The sequence below is a fragment of the Apteryx mantelli genome, chromosome 2, assembly GCF_036417845.1.
Source record: "Apteryx mantelli isolate bAptMan1 chromosome 2, bAptMan1.hap1, whole genome shotgun sequence".
Lineage (NCBI taxonomy): Eukaryota > Metazoa > Chordata > Aves > Apterygiformes > Apterygidae > Apteryx > Apteryx mantelli.
In genome coordinates this window covers 126118575-126142280 of record NC_089979.1, presented here as the reverse complement: position 1 = coordinate 126142280, position 23706 = coordinate 126118575, and the positions used below count along the sequence as shown (strand labels likewise).

At 40.2% G+C, this 23706-nt stretch overlaps 1 protein-coding gene across 3 annotated transcripts in view; it reads right to left on the bottom strand.

Moving 5' to 3' along the window:
* TOP2B (DNA topoisomerase II beta) overlaps window positions 1–23272 on the bottom strand; it is a 76946-nt gene extending 53674 nt beyond the window's left edge. For 2 of the 3 annotated variants that reach the window (XM_067291494.1, XM_067291495.1), the window contains exons 1-2: window positions 23091–23270; window positions 1005–1178 (exon numbers count right to left, since the gene is read on the bottom strand). In XM_067291494.1, the coding sequence (XP_067147595.1) occupies window positions 1005–1178; window positions 23091–23144 (228 nt within the window). In that variant the 5' untranslated portion in view covers window positions 23145–23270. Of the gene's footprint in view, window positions 1–1004; window positions 1179–23090 lie in introns of all 3 variants that reach the window. The other variant, XM_067291496.1, reaches the window with a different exon arrangement.
* Between the last annotated feature and the right edge of the window lie 434 nt (window positions 23273–23706).

The window sequence follows — 23706 nt, the reverse complement described above, 5'->3', positions numbered from 1 at the left end:
CCTTCCAAAAAATACACCAGCAAGAAATTGGAAAGTATGTAAGTGTGCATTAATGTAATGCCTGGAAGCAGAGGCATTCTGGAAAAGAATCTACCAGTATGACAATGTAGGGAGTTAAAACAAATATGATTTTCTCCTCCACGGAAAGATCTGAATGCTCGAGCAGTCTGCATGCAGCTTCGGAGGAGCACGCAAGGTAGTAGGAGCCTGGTTTCTGAAATATCTAGTCAGGAGAAGTTTACACATGCTGAAATTAATTCTAAAAATGCAACTGTCTGCTTAGGAGACAGCTGTTACATGGTCAACCTAGACTACCATCATCCACAGAAAGGTGGTAAAATCTGCTACCACTGTTTTGGATCTCCCCAGACTGATCTATCTCAGTAAAGATCTCCTTCCAATCTGATTGCTGCTCTCATATGAGGAGAGGAGAAGCAGAGGTTTGGCAAAAATTAAAGTTGAACCCACAAAGACTTCCATAATGAAAATCCATTACTTTTTGCTTGGAAGTAGACTCCAAGACTGTAGATACTGAAGTTCAAAACAATTTGCAACATGACTAAAACAACTGAATAAAGGACCAGCAGGAGGCTTAAATTTTCTGTTCTCTATCTAGATAAATAGATTCGAAACATTTTTGGACCTACAGCAATTGCTGCTTACAAATCTGTATGCAAGTTTGTTTATATATTTGTGTGTGTGTAAGTGTGTGTGTGTATGTGCATATTTGTAAACATATAAACATATATACATAAACACGTAGGTGTGTGTGTGCTCATGTTTTGAATCAACTTCAAAAAACTTGGCTTTTTTTTTTTCAAGTGAACCAATCACTGTTTTAAAAAATCCGTTCTATACATGCACACATAAATATTACCATAGCTTTTAGAATGATAATTTAGAGTATTCACAAAAGTACAGATTTCTGTATTTATTAACCAGAACAGTCATTTCCTCATTAGAACAACAAACACTATTAAAACTGTAAACTTAACAAAACTTACCTGAGTTAAGGGTTCAACTGACCCAATGTACGTGTCTGGACGGAGGAGGATGTGTTCAAGCTGAGTCTTTTTCTGGTAAACTCTCTCAACAGACATCTTCTTTGAAGTATCATTCTTATTAATGCTTTCAGATTCTTCCTTTTTTGAAGCATTGATCTGATTATCAAATAAAGTCTAAAAAAAAAAAAACCCACACCAACAATCAACCTGACTCATTCAATCTGTCACTCTTTCAAGACATAAACAAATGCTGACAGATTTAAATTACAACCAAAACTTGTCATGTAATTTAAATGTTAAATTTTCAGGTGCAGTAAGATCAAGCTATCCTATCAACAGAAATAACTCAATAGATTATGCTGCAGTTTCCTAACAAATTTTGCATTTTCTGACTTTCTTGTCTTGTTAAGCATGATAAACCACATGAAGGTAGCAACAGTGTGTTATAAAAGACACTCTCCTCCTCGGTTTAAGTACTGATAACATCCATTTTGTGCTTAAACATTTGATTCCAAACCACTGAATACCATTCTGAATAATGAGAGTACTCTCTTAAATTTTAGTTTAGACAATTTGATCTTCATTCAGCGAAGCTTAAGAAACATTATAATGTGTCCCTATGACTTTTCGCCTAGGGTATACCAGCTATAATTTACATCCTCTACTCATTTTACTGAAGTAATTAAACCTGATACAATCCCAGTTTATAATGTTTTATTATGAAATAAGCCAATGAGTGTAAGAATAGAGAAGCACATAGGTTAGTGTCAGAATGCATACTGAATTTCAGAGGAAATTGTGGCTGGAGATGACGAACAGTATTTGGCTGGAGGAACATACAGTATTACAGAAAACTGTAATCCACTTTTGGGGAAGGATACAAGGATTTAGTAATCTGGGGCATCTTTCAGCAAATTTTTCCTGATGTCATTAACATCTCCTTCCCATTGAACAAAAACCACACAAAAGGAAAAGTTAAAATCTCTAAGAGCACTTGAATCTCGAAAAGCCCCATTCTGAGCCAGTACGGGTGTATCTACCAAGTGGCTAAACATGACATTTTATGGCACACCTTCTTACCTGTAAATTGGAATTATCTTAAAAGCATCAATAAACATAACTGGAACTTATATGACATATTTGCCTGGGTGGCAAACATAAAAGGAAGATAACAAATTGTGTCATCACCTGCCTCCCTCTCTTACAGTGAGTTTATCAACTTTGAAGCAAATGTTACATAAGTAGTAGAAACCATCAATAGACAAATAATGACAACAAAAGCCACTTGCCACTCAAGTAAATATTTTATGCCCATTTAGCTGTTCCCAGTAAGTCTATATATAAAGTAGATATATGCTAAACTCTAATCCTGGATTAAGCAGTCATCATATGCAAACTTTTCAGCTAGAAGAAAGTATCATCTTTGCTCTCTCAATCTAGTCCGTGTCACAGCCCAAGACAGCACTGAAAGTAAAGGGTAAGAAAGCATAAACAAGCATATAGTAACAAGTACACACACAGAATAAAGGATGCCAGACTTGCCCTAACAACTTCAGCAAATCCAAAGAGACCAGACACCAACCTATAACACACAAAGAACAAGGATGATTCTCCCTGTATTATTCCAATTTGTCTACTCCAACTTTTATTTAAGCTTTGATGCTCTTTTTCCTCTTAGGAGGCAGAGAAATTAAACATTTTGTTCTATTCAGAACAAGTTACCTTTCTCTCCTGGGCTTGGAGATCTCCATTGGAGACATTATTCTAGTGTACTTACAGAAACACTACCAAATATATACTTTGCAAATCTTTGAGACAAGCAGATTGTGAGCACCAATGACAGCAACAGTCAGTTGTTATGCACCAAGTGAATTTGAAGAGGCCAAACAAGAATCGGGTATTCTCTACCCATCCTATAACCGACAGTGTCTGGAGTCACACGGGGAGAGAACCCAGGGAACCCCATAACCTGCACCAGGATTATACCTAGCACAGCTGGAACCCCTCACTACACTAATCCACTCAACTTTTCTTGTGGAACACATCATCTCTCCAACAGCAAAGGGAGGTCATGTAATTTGTAAAATTACATATATCTGTGATTAAAGAGTTCTGGTATCCAAGTCCATTTGATCTCTGCACTGTCATTTCATCTTAAACTACAACACACACCCCCACAAAAGACGACTAGCAAGAAGAAAACCAACAGGACTTTCTGAGAACAGATACACTATTCTGATATATGAAAAGAGGAAGAAGGAGAACAGTTACTATAGAAGCATTGCCAATAACTGCAATGTGAATTTTATTTCATTGAAAGCTTAGACCTTATTCACAGAACTACTTCAATGAGTTTCACTATGTATATATCTTTTAATAACTTTCTGATCTTACTTGCTTTATCATCTTTATTTTAACCTATCAGTTATGTTTGTCTCTTCTGAGACAAGATCTGGTATCTGATAGGACTCATCTTTAGCTCAGACTATCATTTATTGGTTATCACTGTTTCACTGTGTTCACTTCTTCTAAGGGGACCAGTGATTAGCAAAAGAAAATAATGAATTACCTTTCTTATTTCAATAAACATTAATACAGCCATGATCATGGAAGAAAACATGGGGAGTATTTCTCAGATTCAATGAAAGTAAGAAGTCAAGGAAGGGAAGGTAGGGGGAAGATAACCTGTAACACAAGGCAGGAGGATTATTTGTGTAAAAGTTTGCCAGGATCTTGTTCAAGTGGAAGCCTTCCATTTACAGAATCACAGAATGGTTGAGGTTAGAAGGGACCTCAGGAGATCATCTGGTCCAACCCTCCTGCTGAAGCAGGGTCACCTAGAGCACATTGCCCAGGACCCTATCCAGATGGCTTTTGAACATCTCCAGGGAAGGAGACTCCACAACCTCTCTGGGCAATTTGTTCCAGTGCTCTGTCACCCTCGCAGTAAAGAAGTTTTTCCTCAAGTTCAGACAATTTCCTGTGTTTCAGTTTGTGCCCATTGTGTCTCGTCCTACCACTGGGCACCACTGAAAAGAGTCTGGCCCCATCCTCTTGACACACACCCTTCAGATATTTATACATATTGATAAGATCCCCTCCACAGCCTTCTCTTCTCCAGGCTGAACAGTCCCCACTCTCTCAGCCTTTCCTCATACAAGAGATGTTCCAGTCCCTTAATCATCTTAGTAGTCCTCCACTGGACTTGCTCCAGTAACTCCATGTCTCTCTTGTGTTGGGGAGCCCAAAACTGGACACAGTACTCCAGATGTGGCCTCACCAGGGCTGAGTAGAGGGGGAGAATCACCTCCCTCGACCTGCTGGCAACACTCTTCCTAATGCACCCCAGCATACCATTGGCCTTCTTGGCCACAAGGCCACATTGCTGCCTCATGCTTAACTTGGAGTCCACCAGCACTCCCAGGTCCTTCTCGGCAGAGCTGCTTTCCAGCAGGTCAACCCCCAACCTGTACTGGTGCATGGCGTTACTCCTCCCCAGGTGCAGGACCCTGCACTTCCCTTTGCGGAACTTCATGAGGTTCCTCTCTGCCCACCTCTCCAGCCTGTCCAGGTCTCTCTGAATGGCAGCACAGCCCTCTGGTGTATCGGCCACTCCTCCTAGTTCTGTATCATCAGCAAACTTGCTGAGGGTGCACTCTGTGCCTTCATCCAGGTCATTGATGAAGAAGTTGAACAAGACTGGACCCAGTACTGACCCCTGGGGGACACTGCTAGCTACAGGCCTCCAACTAGACTCTGTGCCACTGATCACAACCCTCTGAGCTCTGCCATTCAGCCAGTTCTCAATCCACCTCACTGTCCACTCATCTAGCCTGCACTTCCTGAGCTTGTCTATGAGGATGTTATGGGAGACAGTGTCAAAAGCCTTACTGAAATCAAGGGAGAAAACATCCGCTGCTCTCCCCTCATCTATCCAGCCAGTCATGCCATCACAAATTCTTCCATCTAAATTCTTACACCTCAAGAGGTTTTTACTGCAGGCATGACAAGCAACTGTCACATGCCACTGTTTCAGTTGTCATGTACATAGGTGTAGTATTCTTGCGATTGTTCTGAGCTAAAATGCTTCTACTTGTACAGCAGTACTGCATCTGAGGACTAGGGTCTTACTGATACATCACAACTCTGCAATACATAAAAACAGAATAAGAACTCAAATCCTAGCCTAGTAAAAATAGACTATAATGTTCTCCAATAGTTCTAGTTGTCCCAGATCCTGTTTGCAGAAAGCAGTAGATTAGAAAGCCAATTTTATAACAACTGAATGAATAGCTCTAGAGAGTGAGAAATTATTACAGAATAGCAGTATTGGGAAGGGATTCCTACTAGCCACTGACTTCAGTACAAAGCTAGGAAATGCATTTCTGTTTTCCAGTGGAAGTCTTACAGACAATTTGCAGGAGTTCATACTTCCAAAATTACTAGTAAAAAACATGCAGCGTATCAAAACTACTGCTGTTGAGATGCTACTGCCAGATACTTGCCATGCTTATAGAGGACAGAGGTCACACTTAGTCAAACTGCAACCTAAAAAGGGCTAATCCTGCAAAGTGTCACTCCTGAGGGGACAGGGCGTTCACTTTAACTCCGCAGCACTAAGGACCTTCTTTTGCCCCACTCCCCCATGAAACATAGCTATGTTTATTACCTTTTATAACACCGCTAGTTAGAACATGGTTATGTATGATTTAAGAGAAGAAAAAACAACAACAACAAAAAAAACCCCACACAAACCAAGCATCACCATAATTTTTTTTTCTTCATAGCCAGAGATTATTATTTGATTATTATTTGATTATTTGGTGACAACTTCTTGACACAGGTGGTGGAGGAGCCAACAAGGAGAGGTGTGCTGCTGGACCTCGTACTAACAAACAAAGAAGGACTGGTGGAAGATGTGAAGGTTGGGGGCTGCCTTGGCTGCAGTGACCATGAGATGGTGGAGTTCAGGATCCTGCGAGGAGGCAGCAGGGCACCAAGTAGGATCGCAACCCTGGACTTCAGGAGAGCAAACTTTGGCCTCTTCAGGGACCTACTTGGAGGAATCCCATGGGTGAGGGCCCTAGAAGGAAGGAGTGTTCAAGAGAGCTGGTTAATATTCAAACATCACTTCCTCCAGGCTCAAGAGCGGTGCATCCCTATGAGTAGGAAGTCAAGCAAAGGAGGCAGGAGACCTGCATGGATGAGCAAGGAGCTCCTGGCAAAACTCAACCAGAAGAAGGAAGTATACAGAAAGTGGAAAGGGGGACAGGCCACTTGGGAGGAATATAGGAACGTTGTCAGAGTATGCAGGGATGCGACGAGGAAGGCTAAGGCCCGTTTGGAATTAAATCTGGCTAGAGATGTCAAGGACAGCAAGAAGGGCTTCTTCAAATACATCAGCAGCAAGAGGAAGACTAGGGAAACTGTGGGGCCTTTGCTGAATGGGGTGGGTGCCCTGGTGATGAAGGATACAGAGAAGGCAGAGTTACTGAATGCCGCCTTTGCTTCAGTCTTTACTGCTCAGGCCAGCCCTCAGGAACCCCAGATCCTGGAGGCAAGAGAGAAAGTCTGGAGAGAGGAAGACTTTCCCTTGGTGGAGGAGGAGTGGGTTAGAGATCATTTAAGCAAACTTGACACCCACAAATCCATGGGCCCTGATGGGATGCACCCACGAGTGCTGAGGGAGCTGGCGGACATTATTGCTAAGCCACTCTCCATCATCTTTGAAAGGTCATGGAGAACAGGAGAGGTGCCCGAGGACTGGAAGAAAGCCAATGTCACCCCAGTCTTCAAAAAGGGCAAGAAGGAGGACCCAGGGAACTACAGGCCAGTCAGCCTCACCTCCATCCCTGGAAAGGTGATGGAGCAGCTCATCCTGGAAGCCATCTCCAAGCATGTGGAGGAAAAGAAGGTGATCAGGAGTAGTCAGCATGGCTTCACCAAGGGGAAATCATGCCTAACCAATCTGATAGCCTTCTCTGATGGAATGACTGGCTGGGTAGATGAGGGGAGAGCAGTGGATGTTGTCTACCTAGACTTCAGCAAGGCTTTTGACACTGTCTCCCATAGCATCCTCATAGACAAGCTCAGGAAGTGTGGGTTAGATGAGTGGACAGTGAGGTGGATTGAGAACTGGCTGAATGGCAGAGCTCAGAGGGTTGTGATCAGCGGCGCAGAGTCTAGTTGGAGGCCTGTAGCTAGTGGTGTCCCCCAGGGGTCAGTACTGGGTCCAGTCTTGTTCAACTTCTTCATCAATGACCTGGATGAAGGCACAGAGTGCACCCTCAGCAAGTTTGCTGATGATACAAAACTGGGAGGAGTGGCTGATACGCCAGAGGGCTGTGCTGCCATTCAGAGAGACCTGGACAGGCTGGAGAGGTGGGCAGAGAGGAACCTCATGAAGTTCAACAAAGGCAAGTGCAGGGTCCTGCACCTGGGGAGGAATAACGCCATGCACCAGTACAGGTTGGGGGTTGACCTGCTGGAAAGCAGCTCTGCCGAGAAGGACCTGGGAGTGCTGGTGGACACCAAGTTAAGCATGAGGCAGCAATGTGGCCTTGTGGCCAAGAAGGCCAATGGTATGCTGGGGTGCATCAGGAAGAGTGTTGCCAGCAGGTCGAGGGAGGTGATTCTCCCCCTCTACTCAGCCCTGCTGAGGACACATCTGGAGTACTGCGTCCAGTTCTGGGCTCCCCAGTACAAGAGGGATGTGGCACTACTGGAGCAAGTCCAGCGAAGGGCCACAAAGATGATTAGGGGACTGGAGCATCTCTCTTATGAGGAAAGGCTGAGAGAGCTGGGCCTGTTTAGCCTGGAGAAGAGAAGGCTGAGAGGAGATCTTATCAATGTGTACAAGTATCTGAAGGGAGGGTGTCGAGAGGATGGGACCAGACTCTTTTCAGTGGTGCCGAGCGACAGGACACGAGGCAACGGGCACAAACTGAAACACAGACACTTCCATCTGAACATGAGGAAAACCTTTTTCACTGTGAGGGTGACAGAGCACTGGAACAGGTTGCCCAGAGAGGTTATGGAGTCTCCTTCTCTGGAGATATTCAAAACGCGCCTGGATGCAATCCTGTGCAATGTGCTCTAGGTGACCCTGCTTGAGCAGGGGGGTTGGACTAGATGATCTCCAGAGGTCCCTTCCAACCTCAGCGATTCTGTGATTCTGTGATTATCATAAGAAAACAAGGAAAAGGTAGTTTCACAGAGCTTTATAGTTTTTACTAACACATCACAAACATCTTTTCACTGCACTCTATTTAAATGCTAAAGTTATAGTTTTTGAGAGCAGCAAGGACAGATTGTATGTGTACAATCATCCAAGTATAGTACACCATCTGTATACAAAAGATACTCACGTTATAAATACTCAGAATTTATTTAACATTACATACTATTGAAATACAGCACGTAAACAAAAGACAAAAAGTATTCAATTACATAAAAAGAAGTTATGCAGGGATGTAAGTATCAGAAGACTGAAGAACTGCAAATTCCCAGCCCAGGCCTGCCGGACTGTGCTGTGCTCTGGAACAGAAGACCAACTCTGAATCCTTGCATCCCTCAGTCTTGAACGGACATTCCTAGAGTTTGAAGATTCATTTTGGATTTCTAAATGTCATTGCACTTTGATCACCAGACCATGACATAGATCCATGGACACAAACATTCTCAAAGGTTTTCCCCTTATGTTTTCCTCTATATCTTAAAACAAAACAAGCAAACAAAAAAACCACAATGCTTTCATCTGCTGAGTTTTTGCTACTCAAAATGCAAGTAAATGCAACAAAAAAAGCCCTATTTTTAAACTGAGCAAACACCACACTGCAATCTTGATGTTGCTGTTAAAGTGACAATCTTTTCTGTATATTCTGAAATTGTCTGAAGTAGTCTTTTGTATTCTCTCCTGTACGGAAGATCTTCGTATTATTGGAGCTCTAATCACACTTCTCTAAACGGCACCAGCTGTTGTTTCATGAGAAAACCTCTAAAGAGAATTAATCACATGTCACAAGGGATTTAAGTCTTCTGCTTCACAATAAATCACTTAAAAATAAAGCTACCCAGTTTTCAGTCTTCTTTGAAATCTTAACATGGCCAATTTTAACATGTTTTTAGACATGGTATTTGACTTTCCCAACAGTCCTGCGACATATGACACGAGGTTTTGCAGATTTTTGCCTTTCAGCCAGCCTCCAGGTTGATGGCAAACACATCATTGAAATATTTGGATCAAAGGTATCATCTTCACATACATTTAGTCACTAAGATGACCATCCTTAAGTAGTTTAGAATGCTGTAACACTTTGCACTGTGCATCTTTCTTTATAGACACACAGTTACTCTTTAGATCATGAGTTCAAATGTAGCTAGCATTTTAGACTCTTACACAGAGTAGTGGTAACTCTAATGGAAAGCTTTTTGATTCTGAATGGATAGCACATGGTGCTCAGTTTACTACATCAAAAGCTTATTGTGTACACTATCATAAGCATCTTATTACAGTAACTGCTTTCTCCGGTAGGATTTTTTGCAAGTTTTGTCCTCAAGCCAACAAACATCCGTACATAGAAAACCTTTCCCTTTCAGTCTGCCCAACACAGATTATCATTGCTTGAGAAACTGAATATTTAACAACAGAAAAGGGAACATTACAAGCATAAATGATTGCAGAGTTTCAGTTTTGGAGTTGTTTTTTTTCTATAAATTTATCTAGTACTGTTTCCATGCTATAGTCATTCTTTCCTGTTGTCTTCTCAGAGTCAGAACCTAGTTAGACTTTAATAGACTACAGTGTGGCAGCAAAACATTCACTGTCTACTTTGAACCTCAGAATTCACATATTTGGTTTTGGCATCTTCTTCCTTTACATTTGCAAATTTTTTCTCTTTACAGTGTTCCCTTTGAAATTTCTGCTTGTAACAGAGCATATATGACATCTGCATGATGTCATGGATTTTTATTGCCTTTTTGGGGCAAAAAATGGGTCATGTGGTCTTCCTTTGCGTTTTGAAGTCATGTTGAGTCACCATGCTGAGTTTGGTTACTTGTGCCGCAACAGTTGTACTTCAACAAGCTAGATCAAAGGACATGTTTGAACTGGACAGTTTTGGCAGCCTCAAAGAAAAGCTATTCCTTAACTCAGTTTCTAAATAGAAGAAAATAATCTGTTTCTAGAACAAAGATGGGTATAGTTTTGTCATCAGTTTTGATGTTGCCTTAACTGGGTTATATCTCTTTAGTCTCATGCTTTACTTTTAAGCAGAAGATTTAATTTTCCTTATGTAATTGAAGTCCACATTGATGCAAAAATATCAAGTTATAAATCCTGGAAAATGTATTATTTTTCCCAACTTAAATTGAGTTAATCCTGTATTAGACCCCATCCTTCCCACCTCCACACTCTGTAAACTGCTAAAGAAAGAATACATATGGGAAATAAAGAATGACTAGGCAGACTAAACTACAATACAAGTTGAGGTTGATGAAGAGAGGTTGATGTTGTGATTTTGGCCTTTTCGATGTTTGTCCTAATGACTGTGCTCAGGGCAAAAAAAGTGAAAACAGACTGAGACACCTGAAGATTTGAAATAGAAGAAAAAACAAGGTAAGAACTAGACTAGTATTCCTACTGCACTAGTTAAAGAGGTTTCTCGAACATGTTGCATTCAACAGAGAATACATCACTCCATAACAAAAAACCTTGCTTCCATGCCCATGACACACATCAATCTTCCAGCTAGCTTTTTCCCTCTTCAGCACAAGCTACTTAGGTTTCTAATGAGCCCCAATGTTTCAAACACGTCTCCCATTTTTCTACTAGGTGGGAAAAAGGGCACCTGTACTAGACTGGAAGACAATCAGAGATGAACAGAGAAGACATGTCAATATGTGACTGAGAGAAGGAATTTTCCCTTTGGCTTTGTATTTTTCTGCCTTAACCTTCCTAAAACTCCTACAGGCAGGTAGCTGCCAGGATGGTTCTCCTGAAAAGCAAATGCAGCCCTGGGACATAAGAATTCAGAAATGCACATGGCAGTGTCCTACATTCCCTTAAATAAAATGTAGAATAAGCGCATTTAGTGGGACAGGACAATAAATCTTGACTGTAATTAAGCTGTAAAGCCTAGAGAGGTTAATTAAGTAAAGGAACCTAGGGATGAGGTAGATCTTCTACCACTTACTGTTCAAAACAAAACTAGCTCTTCTGAAAGAGGTAAGATATACCTCAAAACAAAAAGTTGTAGGGGCAGTACAGAAATTAGTGTGTAGTTTTATCAGCAACATACACTTGTGTATGTGTGTAGTATGGTGTTACATGTTAGATCATAATGGTTTCTTCTTGCCTTGAAAAGAATAGATGACTAAAATTGTTACCTGAACATTTTGCAATTTTCCCCAAGAAAACTCTGACTGAGAATACCTCCCACCATGAAAACAAAACTGGAGGGAGTTTCAAAAGAAACCACTCTCCTGCTGTGTTTAACAAATGGTTGGCTCTCCTGCCAAGATGAAAACACACAAAAGTAACAGTTCCCTGTTACCACAGCAAATTTGCATAGATCATTGCACACCATTAGTAATATGAACTGAATCTCTTTATTGCAGCCTCCTCAAAGCTAATGTAAGGAAAGAGTCCCCAGCAAACTCACCCAGAACCAGTCTGATGCTAGCCTAGATTAACAAGTTTAAAAATATAGGAATTAAAAATAAATGAAAGTTTTCATCTCCTGCTTTGCACGATTTTCTCCAGACTCTGAAAGCACATGGAGTTTGTTATGATGATTCAGTTACAGAGTAGCTTGAGGATGGTAAGGTTTCCCTGTTACAGATATTCGCAACAGTTAATTGCTTCTGAAAGGGAAAATTCCATCCTTCCTCACGCTATCTTCTGCTTCTTTCACTCCATACAGTGGAATCAAACTGACCTCAGAATAAGCCAGTTCAAGCAGCAAACGGAGCCTTCCCCCCATTTCCCATCCCCTGGAAGTGATCAGTTTTCCACTGGTTTATTTTCTTGAACAAGCGTGCTGCAGAATCACATAAATGCTGCTGCTGGTGCAAGGAAAAAGGCAGAAACATACAGTTGGGAGAAGCCAAAACATACTTTTCAGCAGATAATGATTAGATTGCTTAGCTGCAACATGAAACCACATTCTTAGAATTATATAGCTTCATCTTCCCATTGTTGAATTGTGAAGTATAGCTACATGAAACAAAAGAATAAAAGCATCACCATTCTTATTTTAGGATTTTTAGTGCATGGTATAGTAGTTGCATTCTCCATGAAATATTTGAAAAGTGAAGAACATCATTTTTGTGCAAGTACGTATGTTCACTATAATTAGTTCTAACCAGAAAATTACATATATTGTTTAAATATGAAATCATTTATATTTAAGTTTCTACAGCAACAGTTCTGCTTTATTTGGCACAAGTTTGGATAAAATCAGCAGTACATCAGATCCTGATCTTTATTATTTTCTTTAAAAGGAAGTTTCTAATGTCTGCCCATGCACAATTACAACTTAACTGAATTTTAAATTTTGTATGTGTCTATGAAATGTCTGTATGCACAGACAAGCCCTATTCCAATATTAAGTTTTCATATTATTCACCCAGTATCAAAAAGTGATAAATCTATGGATTCTTTGGTAACACATTAATTTTTTTTAAAGAATCTCTTATTTTTCCAGTTAAGATTCAGAGACAGGGAAGAAAAAAACCTGATCGTGACTCTAAAGGAATTTTTTTCATGTCAAATTTTAAAGACTATTTTAAAAAGTTTTCCTACAGATTCTTAGAGTTGCCATGCTTGGAACCATTGAATGAAGCTAAGTATTTGCATCTTTGCCTGTAAACCAGCACATTAAAAATTCTTCAACCTTCAATAAAAAGTATAAAAAGAAAAGCAATTCCTTCTAACACTGCTGACTTTGGTAAGTCAACTATTGTTCACTCGTAGCCTAATTCTGGAAGTTGCAAGAAAACTATACATATACAACAGCTAGCTTGACTTTGTATGCTCATAAAATCTTGACTGCTGACATCAAAAAATTCATTAGTTCAATTCAACATGGAGAAGACTCACCACATTAGGATGAGCAGATGTCCTTAAAATAGACTTTAGCACACACAATTTTAATGATAGTTCAGTATAAGTAAATTGCAAACTATCTTCCCATTACCCCTTCATTACTGATGTTTCCAGAAAACACATGTAGAATGCATAGTTCAGAGATCTGTTTGGCCCACTGTCTCAGCAGCCAGCACAAAGAGATGTCCCCACTACCCAAGAAATCAGGAAGTTAACATAAAGTTTTCATGTCAGTACCTTCATTAGCATCTGGCAACACCACTTCCTACCTCAGCTTTTCCCATATCCTTGATCTTTTTAATGTTTACCCATGTCAGTTACAATGCACACTTGTTTTGAACACATAAGGCAAAATATCAGGAAGAACTTGTGTGTAACTACATGACAAGAACAATATCATTACAAAAAACTCCTACGTGACAGACAACTCCTTAACCATATCTCAGATTGTTTGCAGGATATAATTAGCATTTTCCATTTGCCGAGATATAAAAATCACAGAATGAAGGCCAGGCATGTCTGAATTACCACAGTGTACAAGTACCAGTGGACAACTGTTTGCTTGAATCTGTTTCTGATATGCCCGGAAAAAAAAAAAAAATTAATCAGTCAAATTTAAAGGACAGCAACCATCAGCAGATTTTACGCACTAGTTTAACCAACCTTGCTAATATTGGTTCAGAAACCCTTACTGCCACACGTTAAGAGCTTTGGTCCTTCAGTTCAACAACTGTCCTGTTAATAACAGCTACTATATCCATATCTTTCAAATAAAAAAGAAAAGAAAACAAGCAACAAACAACAGAGAGGATTTGTGATTGTGGGAAAAAACCCATACGTGCCACTCTGGGAATGAACAATTTTTTTTTTTCTTTTAGTTTTTTAGGGTTTTTTTTTGGTTTTAATTTTACAGTCCAATATCCTATACTAGCTTTAGAAAAGGCACTAAGGGTTATCCAAGCCATTGAAACACGGACTTGGGAAATAAGAGAAATGATTAATTCATATTTTGTCTCTTATTAGCAGGGATTTTTTTTTTAAGAAATTTTGTTTGACAGAAGGATTTATACTGTTTCTTAAGTTAAACCTATTAAACTTACGCTAAAGTAACTGAAGTAACTGTCGAAGAACCGCTGCTCAAAAAAAAAAAAAAAAAGATACTATGAACCACTACAGGTGTATACTACCTTGTGCCTGACCAGAAAAATATGTACTTCTATTCTTCCAACCTCTTCCACTTGTATTATTTTTAACCATTTATTCTTAGCTCTTAAAGGTAGTTTTACCAAGTGACCCACAGATATTTTTGATCATTATAATGCCCCACCAAAACCATTTTAATGACTCTTGTCATTGTTCATTTAAACATTCATTTGTCAGGTTCAGGGTCTCAGGTTGCAATCTCTTGGAGGAAATATCTCACACTTTTAGATGGTCTCTTGGTTATGATTTTGTAATGTACCAGTAAAATAAAATTGTCTTTTATGCAGAAATGGACACCATTTGCCCAACTGGACACCAGTGAAAGTTTGAGGATACCTTCTCAGAGCCATGTGACCTCGGGACTCAGTCTAAGCACATCAACTCTTTACGACCACAGAGACTGCTGTTCCACTTATCTCTGTCATAAGGTTAGCCACAGCAAAAAAGGTAGTTCTGGCTGAAATGGTTCTGAAGGTAGACTGAACGGAACTTTATGGGGCAACAGTTCAGACTAGTCTTCAGCTACACTGTTCTGAAGAAAAGGAAATTTTCACTGTATTCAAAGGCAAAAGGTGTCAGTCACATGCAATAAGACTAAATTTTAGCCCAACATCCTTTAAAGACAATGCTCATCTAAACACTTTTACTGGCCCACATTTCCTCTTACTAGAAATTTGAGTTTCAGTTTCAAAAACTTAAACAAAGTAACAAGTTTAAAGAGCGACAATGTTCTTCATGCATTTCCAAAACATGCATAGATTGTACATCTCAGTATAAAGAAAATGCTAATGTTTACATGCACATGACATATGATGTGTGCAATTACCAGAACAGCTACAGCAACAAGACCACAGCCAGCCATTACTCTTCTGGGTAAGCTTCCCACACCATTCCCACAGAGCTCCACTGCTCAGAGATCAGCAACAGGAAACTTCCTTCCAGTATAATCCTGGCCAACTTGGAATAGCCCCTCTTCCTGTCACCTTTACAGCTACACTGTGTAACTATTATTACCTATATATTCCTATAACAGAAAAAGGTCCTAGATTTTCTTGCACAAAGATTATACCACTGTAGCATTCCCAGAGAGAAAGACTGACAATGCAAAGGTCACAAACAACTTGCTAAATGCAACATGAATGAAGGTTGGCTGGCAGGCATATGGGAAAGGGCTATGGCAAACCCCTAAGAAGTCTCATGTTTCAAGACCTTTTCTAATGAAAGTTTCCTCTTTCCTTAACACTGCTCAGGATGATCAACCTGTGCAGCAAGACACATTTAACTGCTCTGTACAACTGAATTACTACCAGCCTCATTCTAAATTTTTAACTGTTTACTTTTGTCACACATTTTTCCACTGTGATAGAGTTCTCATCTGGATGTCTTTGTACCATAAAGCTTGAGTGAGCCTGACAAACATCAAGTTTGGAGGTTTTAGCTGATCAACTAATTCTGAAGCAATGGAATTTCTGGTACAAATTACCAGTTTTCTTGGTGGTCGAGAAAGTATTCTTCTACTCTTCAGTACATTGAAATTGCAAATTGCAAAGATTACTTTAAAAGGAAAAGGTAAACTGATAGATCTGACCTTCAGTCTGAATAGGTTTCAAAGATTTCATATAACCATCACATTCCTACAGCTGCATCATGATCTAACCCCACTAGAGAGCTCACTGTGTAGTATGGTGGTGGAAAAGACTTTAAGCGAGCATCACTAGTGTATGATGAAAAATGCTACCCCTGATGCACACAGGCAAAACCCTGAATTGCCACAAGCGTGAGAATGTCTGACACACACTCCCCTCCAACTACATCAGCTGGTCTAATAAAAGAGGTTATTTTTTCCCTACACACCTTACCATGCTTGTTTATTTGCATCATGGGTACACAAATACTAAGGAAATAAATATAAAATGGAAGTGTTCATGCACTACTACTATATCTTCCCAAAAAAGCCAAAATACTCCAGAGCTATCAGAGATTGAATAACTGCTTTGCAATTTCTCCAGTGAAGCTCACACACTACCAATTTGTCACAGGTAAAGATGCTCTGTTTGGAGACTGATGCTGGAATCCTAACTATTCTTATAGAAATGATACATATTAAGTCTCTTGGTTGCAAGATTTTTCTTCTTTTTCTATCTTGGCTTCTTTTGATTTATAAGATAACAGATTTTTTTTTTTTTCCCCCCAATTCCTGCAGTTCTGTCATGACAAGAAAATACTGTTCCTTGCTCTTTCCTTGAAGATTCTTTCACAGCTTGATAAAGCTGGACTGAGTTTCTGGCACTTCACTACAGCAGACATTTGTCCAGTTTTTCCATATATCTGTTTTCCTCACAACTATACAAACATCTTAAGCAAGGAACAAGAAGCCTCAGTCTAACCAGCCCCACTCATTCAGCAAAAGAGTGCAAGAAATCAGTACCTCTTCATGATACACAGCTTCCTGTGCTTAGTATCTCATTTGCAGTTCAACCTCACAAATCAGGAAGAGCACACATACTGGATCAAACAATTCAATTATCTTTTGCATCCTTTTAAGATATCTTTTAAAATTATGCCTAACAAAGGAAAATTTAGATCTGATGTTTAGATCTAAAACCTTTCGAACAATTTCTAACTTAAGCAGTCTTTACACTAGCTTTGTTAATGCCCCTTTCTTCTTTCTTGCAGAAAAAAAGACTTGCTTAGATGCATAAGGTAACAAATATTCAGATTTTATTTTAACAAAGTAAAAAATTAAAAGTTGCACTTTAATTTACTTTCAGTGCCAAACTGCATTTATATGTAAATTGGAACTGTATTAAGATGCACACAACATCATTTTAAAAATACTTTTATTAAATTAAACTAGATATGCTGATATAATAGAAGTTTAACAACATGGACTTCAAAACATAATTTTAAAAGGACCCATTCATAAAAGTAAAAGCATCTGCGATCATATCAGACAAGATTTTAAAGCTAGCAGATCTGATCCTCACTGATTAGAAAAAACCTTCCCTGTTTTTCACATCAGCTTTTTCTGCACTCATTACTGAACTACCTGAAGAAAACGTTAAGAACACATTTTCTGTACAAAAGGCTACTACAAATAAAGAGCTGGCCTATCACTTTAACTACAGTTTTAAATAGTAACTCATTACTTCTGAGGAATTATTTTTGCCACATTTATAAGGACAACATACTTTTGGTATTTCTAATCATTATACCTTCAAAGGTTGTTAAACTTATATTTTGAATTAGAACACTTATTTATTTTTGAAGTTATTTTAAAACATTTTATATGTCTTAATATTCAATATTGAAATTTAGAACATTTTTATTAAAATATGTTCTTCCAAAATACTTGGGCTTCACTATATGTACTTGAGAGGGAACCACTAAGTCTCCAAGCACACATTTTCCAACATAGGCTTCTTCACACAGTTATCCATGTTTAGAACAAGAACAATTTTTGCTCAGTCTGCTTTTGAAAGCTTGCAAACCACCTATACAGAGCAGAATAATATTTTCTTTGTGGATGACTTGCAAGAACTTTACTGTTTTAAATGATTCATGTTGAGGAAAATTAAGATTCCCAAATACCAGTTTTCATTTCCAGGTCCTTCCTCTCTTCCTCTTCCCCCTACTCCTCTCTCCTTTACAGTGATTTTTGATTTGTTTTTAAGTAAAATCTACCAGAGGTTTTTTTTTTGTTTTTTTTTGGGGGGGGGGTGTAAGGTTGCTTACCTGCCCAAAGTAATTTCCTAGTTCACCTTTAATACAGAACAGTTGGCATGGAAATTATATGTATACACACACAAATCTAGCCAGACAGAACATTCAAAGAGGACACATACATGAATATAACCTCCCCCCCCCCCAAACTTAAAGTAATCCTCCATGCATTGTGCACTGATTTCCCCCCAAAAGAAAGAGACACAAATTCTTTCCTAGAGTTCATTACATAGAAGTGGGAACTAAATTGTAATCAATAACTTTGGAAATCTTCCTCTGGCTTCAGCACTCTTTCACCTAAACTACAACAAATTTTCTTCCAGATCAGAGTACACACAATGAAGTTGCATATTATTAGGCTGCAAGACTGGCTCAGTTGTAATCACAAAGATGTAGCCCTGATCTCCTTCCAGCACCCAGCCTCTGCCTAGTGTCACCTCAGTTACTTCTCTGACCCTGCATTATTCAGCACTCTAACAAGCACAAAACTAGACCAAACCGGAAAAGTTTTTCCACTCTGTCATGGTGGGGAAGATAGAGAAAACAGGTGACAACTTCCTTTTCTGGCAGGCAAGCTGTAACACCTAATGAATCCCTCTTCAGAGCTAGTGTCCAACTGGCCAAATCACACCACAGACATTTTTCTATAATGCTAGAATATGCAGGAGAGTAAGACATCTTTGCAACACAACCTTCTTACTCATCAAGGAGAACAAAATCAGAAGTTCAACGAGCAGAAGGGAATGCAGCTTCCTTTCAATTTTTGAGATGCTACGTAGCTCCCAAACCTATAAACTGCATTATATTTAATGAAATAGTAGTATACTGGGACATCTATTTCATATCAAACCTCCCTTTCATTATACAACACAGTACAAATCAAAAAACAAAACACTTTTCTCTTGTCCAGCACAATAACAAAATAAAAAACAGATTCTTATAAAAAGTCAGGCAGAAACACTGAAAAAAAACTCTCAGTAGAGGTTGTCCTTCCCCCCCCCCCTTCTGTAGACACCACAATATATCAAAGGAAAGATAAGAAAGTAACTAACAGTATATGCACTTTGCAACTTGTGTTTCAGGCCTAACTTCAGCTAGGAGAGAAACAGCTGAAGGTCTGATCCAGCCAGAGAAATGGAAAGAACAGAAAGATAATTCTGAGCTTTAATCTGGGACTATGTAGGCAAGGGGAGTCTAGAGAAATCAGGAGCAGGAGCTTCAACCACAAACTCTGCTTTTTAATTGAGTAAGTACAGAAGAATTATTTGTACTTGGTTCACCTCTAAGACAGTGTGCTAATCAGGCAGAACTCTGCCAGCCTACACGACTAGATTCACGGAATCACAAAATAGTTGGGGTTAGACGGGACCTCTGGAGATCGAGGCCAATCCCCCTGCTCAGGCAGATTCACCCACAGCACGTTGCCCAGAATTGTGTCCAGATGGCTTTTGAACATCTCCAAGGATGCAGACTCCACAACCTCTCCAGGCAATTTGTTCCAATGCTCTGTTATCCTCACAGTAAAGAAGTTTTTCCTTATGTTCAGAGAGAACTTCCTGTGTTTCAGTTTGTGCCCATTGCCTCCTGATTGTCAAGTGGGCACCACTGAGAAGAGTCTGGCTCCATCTTCTTTACACCCACCCATGGGATATTTACACACACTGATAAGATTTCTCCCCCCTTTTCCTTCTCTTCTTCAGGCTGAACAGTCCCAGCTTTTCACTGAAGTACTAGAGAATGGTAATGGTGTTGAAAGTCTTCAGTTATTTTCAAGAGTTTCAGCTTTCATATGTAGCATACGTAGCTCTTCAGGTTGAGGAGAAAACCTTGAAAACATTACCACAAGTAACTGATGGAGCATGTGTACTTGCTGTTTCCCAACATTCTTCAACAGCTTCATGGGCATTACCACTCTATTAGAGTTAACACTCTTCACAGTGTTACTTCAAATGTCAAAACTTCACTTTCACTACACAAGGCATATTAAAAATATATATATATATACTATTACTGTACTATTATGACAGCTCATTTTCAGTAGTTCCTAAACCCACTGAAAGGCTGAAGATAAGAATGACTTTTGTTCAAAAGAAGTTTTTCTAGCATTAGAAACTGCCATTATTCTTTAGCAATGGTAGCTTCTCTAGTTATGAACCGATGCTTTGGAAACTAACTCATAATATAGCTTAACACATTTGTAGGTGATCTTTGGAAATCATCCACAAAAAAAGTACTTAATATCAATCTGTTGGTCAGAACTCCACCTTTTACCAACTGTTACAGAATTACTATGGGCATTGGGGAGTTTGACTCAAAAAAGTTAAGCCAGGCAGGGGGAAAAAAAAAAAATTCTCAAAAAATAACTACTATAGTTTGTAAATTACAGATTATCCTGGCTTATTTTCAGTTACACTATGATATGATTTTTGTAATAAACATTTTAAAAGGTTTATTCTCTCATGCTTCCCAGTCAACTGATAGTTGTTCCAACTTATCAGCTAACCTTTGCTAGTTATGTTACATTAGAAAGCCTGAAAGAGCATCATAGTTCCATAAAAGGTAGCTGAAAACACAGACAATTTGCTGTTTATTTCCATAAGCATTCCATTAATATCTTGCTTCTAAAAGTAAAAGTAGGTATATACTGATGCTTGTATGACTTCTCAGTATGAAATCCACTCTAAGGTAAATTCTGTACCTTATGGAATACCTTTCCTCCTTCAAAACTGTAAATAATTCTTTCCTAGTTAGTTGAAGCTACCAACAAGAAAGTTATTTAAAGTCATATCCAAAGCTGAAATTATACAGACAGCTCTTTAGTAAGATGTGGGCACCAGATTACATCTATAGAATCTGGTAGTTTAAGACATAAATTAATATCGCACCAATTTTTAAATGTTTCCCCATCTTTTGAACTAGACTTATTTCTGTTACCCTTCAATTGTTTAACTCATATCATCCTAAAATGAAACAACTATCAGCAGAAAAAAAACATCACCCCAAATCACCCCTTATGGTTCACACTAATGAGAAGTCTTAAAAAAATAATAATAATAAAAATAAAAATAAATCAAAGATACTTTCAAAAGAACTTCGTAACGAAAGAGCAAGTACTTACGTATCCAACAGATATGGGGCGAGCAGGTTAAAATCAGAAAGCTGAAACTGTTACTGTCACTAGCTCTATACTTCTCTCATCCTCAAGGCCAGTGTAACAGATCTACTCATGAACCATCACCTGAACCAACATCTTTTTAGCCCAGCATACTAAACTAATTTCTAGCCACTACCCCATCCATTTTAGTGCCACAACAACATCGCTCTTCTATATGCCAGTGATCTACAGCTGCCACTCAACAGGTGTGGTGTTAGGAACTGGCCCAGAAGCCAGGCCTAGAATCGGCAGCATTTAAAAGACACATGAGAGAGAGAAACAAAGCCCCAAGACATCTTCTGAACAGAGTTAAAACTGAGTTTTAACTAAATTCTAATTCTCTACAAGTACTCTGAAATGACAGAGATACTTTAATATTTTCTGCTTTTACAGAATGAAGAATCAGATTACTTCCAGCTGTAGGAAACTGTTGACTCACCATACTTTCATTCCCATTACTTTTAAGAATAACTTTCATTAAAAGTAGGCACTGGGATTTTCACACTTCATTCTGCAGTTTTCTATATGAGCTGTAAAACTTTCAATTACTTGGTCCAACATAGCCTGTAAAAATCTTAATTCTGAAGAGCTATCCAAAGACTGTAGTTGATAAAGATCACATAGCACTGCAGGGAGGAAAGGATGATAATTTTAGCTTCTCTACTTAGGCTGTTCCCATATCTAAACTGTCTAATTTCAAGTGGCACACCCAGAAACTTGCTCACTTTTATATACCTTTTCATGCTTCCAGCTTCTTAGAATAAAAAAGAAATTTACTAACATAGAATGCAATAATTATTACAACTATAATAATAGTCCACTATCAGTATACACAGGATTTATTCACCTCAATAATGCTATTCACAACCCTTTTGAACAACTCAAAGATGTAGAAAGACAAAACTGAAGAAGCTTGCCATTATCCTCTTTAATGGGACTTAAAGTTCCTAACTCCATAAAGCATAGATGCACTGTCTTTTCTGCTTAACCATATTAAAGAAGTCACCCTATTCTGAACTCTATACTGAACAACAGAAAGGCAGGGAAGTTATTGATTGGTTGAACCAGATCTCTTCAGGTGATCTCTGCTCCTCATTCCTGAGGTCTTGCCAAAACTAGAGAGCATCCACTATTACTACAGACTAGGACAGCATCCCTCTACACCACACATCAAGGTTAATACTCTCAAAGGACTTTAAAACTTCTCAAAGTGACTCACCAGTTCTAGAGTCAGTTATCACCTGCACACACTCAAATCTTATTACTTCTGACAACCTATGAAAAGCAGCAAGAAACTTCTCAACCCTGTCACAGAGGCAAAACTTTTGGGAGATAATGAAGTTACCCCACAAATGCCTCTGAGAGCCTCCTCATTACCCATCTCCAAAACTTATGAACGTCAGCTTTTGTCTTTTCAGACAGTTGGGAAAGAGGCTGGGATCAACACATAACCCCTCTGGTAACCCAGAAAGATTTAATTTTGCTCTAGTATCAAGAAGCAGTAGCTACAATATCTACGGGGCGACAGACATCCCACACTTCGCTTTGCAGGACAGTCACTCCCCAAAACCCCTCTACTGACTGACCACCTCCAACACTGGGGGTGTTTAGGCCCCTTCCCACTGCATGCTCCCAGACCCACCTTTTCGCTACAGTCCCGAGCACCCTGGTGAGCCCCCCAGAGCTGCAACCTCCCACAAGCCCAGGCCACCTTTGCCCTCTACCCCTTCTCCAAGTGGCTCTACAGAGCTTCCCCTTTCATGTCAGCCGTCAGTTTCTTCCTCCTCGTTTACAAACGAACCCGCGCTCTTTCCACACACAAGGGACACAGAAAGAAATTAAGGAAAAAAAAAACAAACAACAGAATAAACCAGAAGACAACCCCCCCCCCCCAACTTACCACCCAAGTCAGTCCCCCGCTGCCGCCACCGCCGCCTCCTCCAGACTTAGCCATTTTCTGCCCGTCTCTCCTCAGCCGAAGCGAAGGCGCAAGGCGGTGACCGAGAGGGCCGGCTCCGACGCGGAGACTCGCAGCAAGGCGCGCGCAACCCCCGCGCTGGGCCGCGGCGGCCCGCGAGCCCCGCCGCCCCCCGCACACGCACGCACCCCCGCGGCCCGCCGCCTAGTTCATGCCGGACGGCGCGGCGGAGGCGCAGGACGAGGCCCCGCCGCGGCGGGCGCGGGCCGAGCGCGGCGCGGAGAGGCGAGGGCCTGGCGGAGAAGGGCCGCGCCGCGCCGCCCGCACAAAGCGCCTCTCCGCCGCCCGCGCTCAAACTCGAGGCCGGGAGGCAGCGGCGGGCGGGCCCAGCCGGGCCTGCGCCTCTCGCTAGTTTAAAGGGACTGCCGGCCCCTCCGCCTCCCGGCGGCGGCAACAACGACCGCCGCGACCGCCGCGACCGCCGCCGCCGCGCTGCCTCCCTCCTCCTCCCTGCCCCCGGGCCCTCCCTCTCCCCGCAGCCACAAAGGCCCGAAAAACGGATTAATAATAATAATAAAAAAAAATCTCTCCCTCGTCC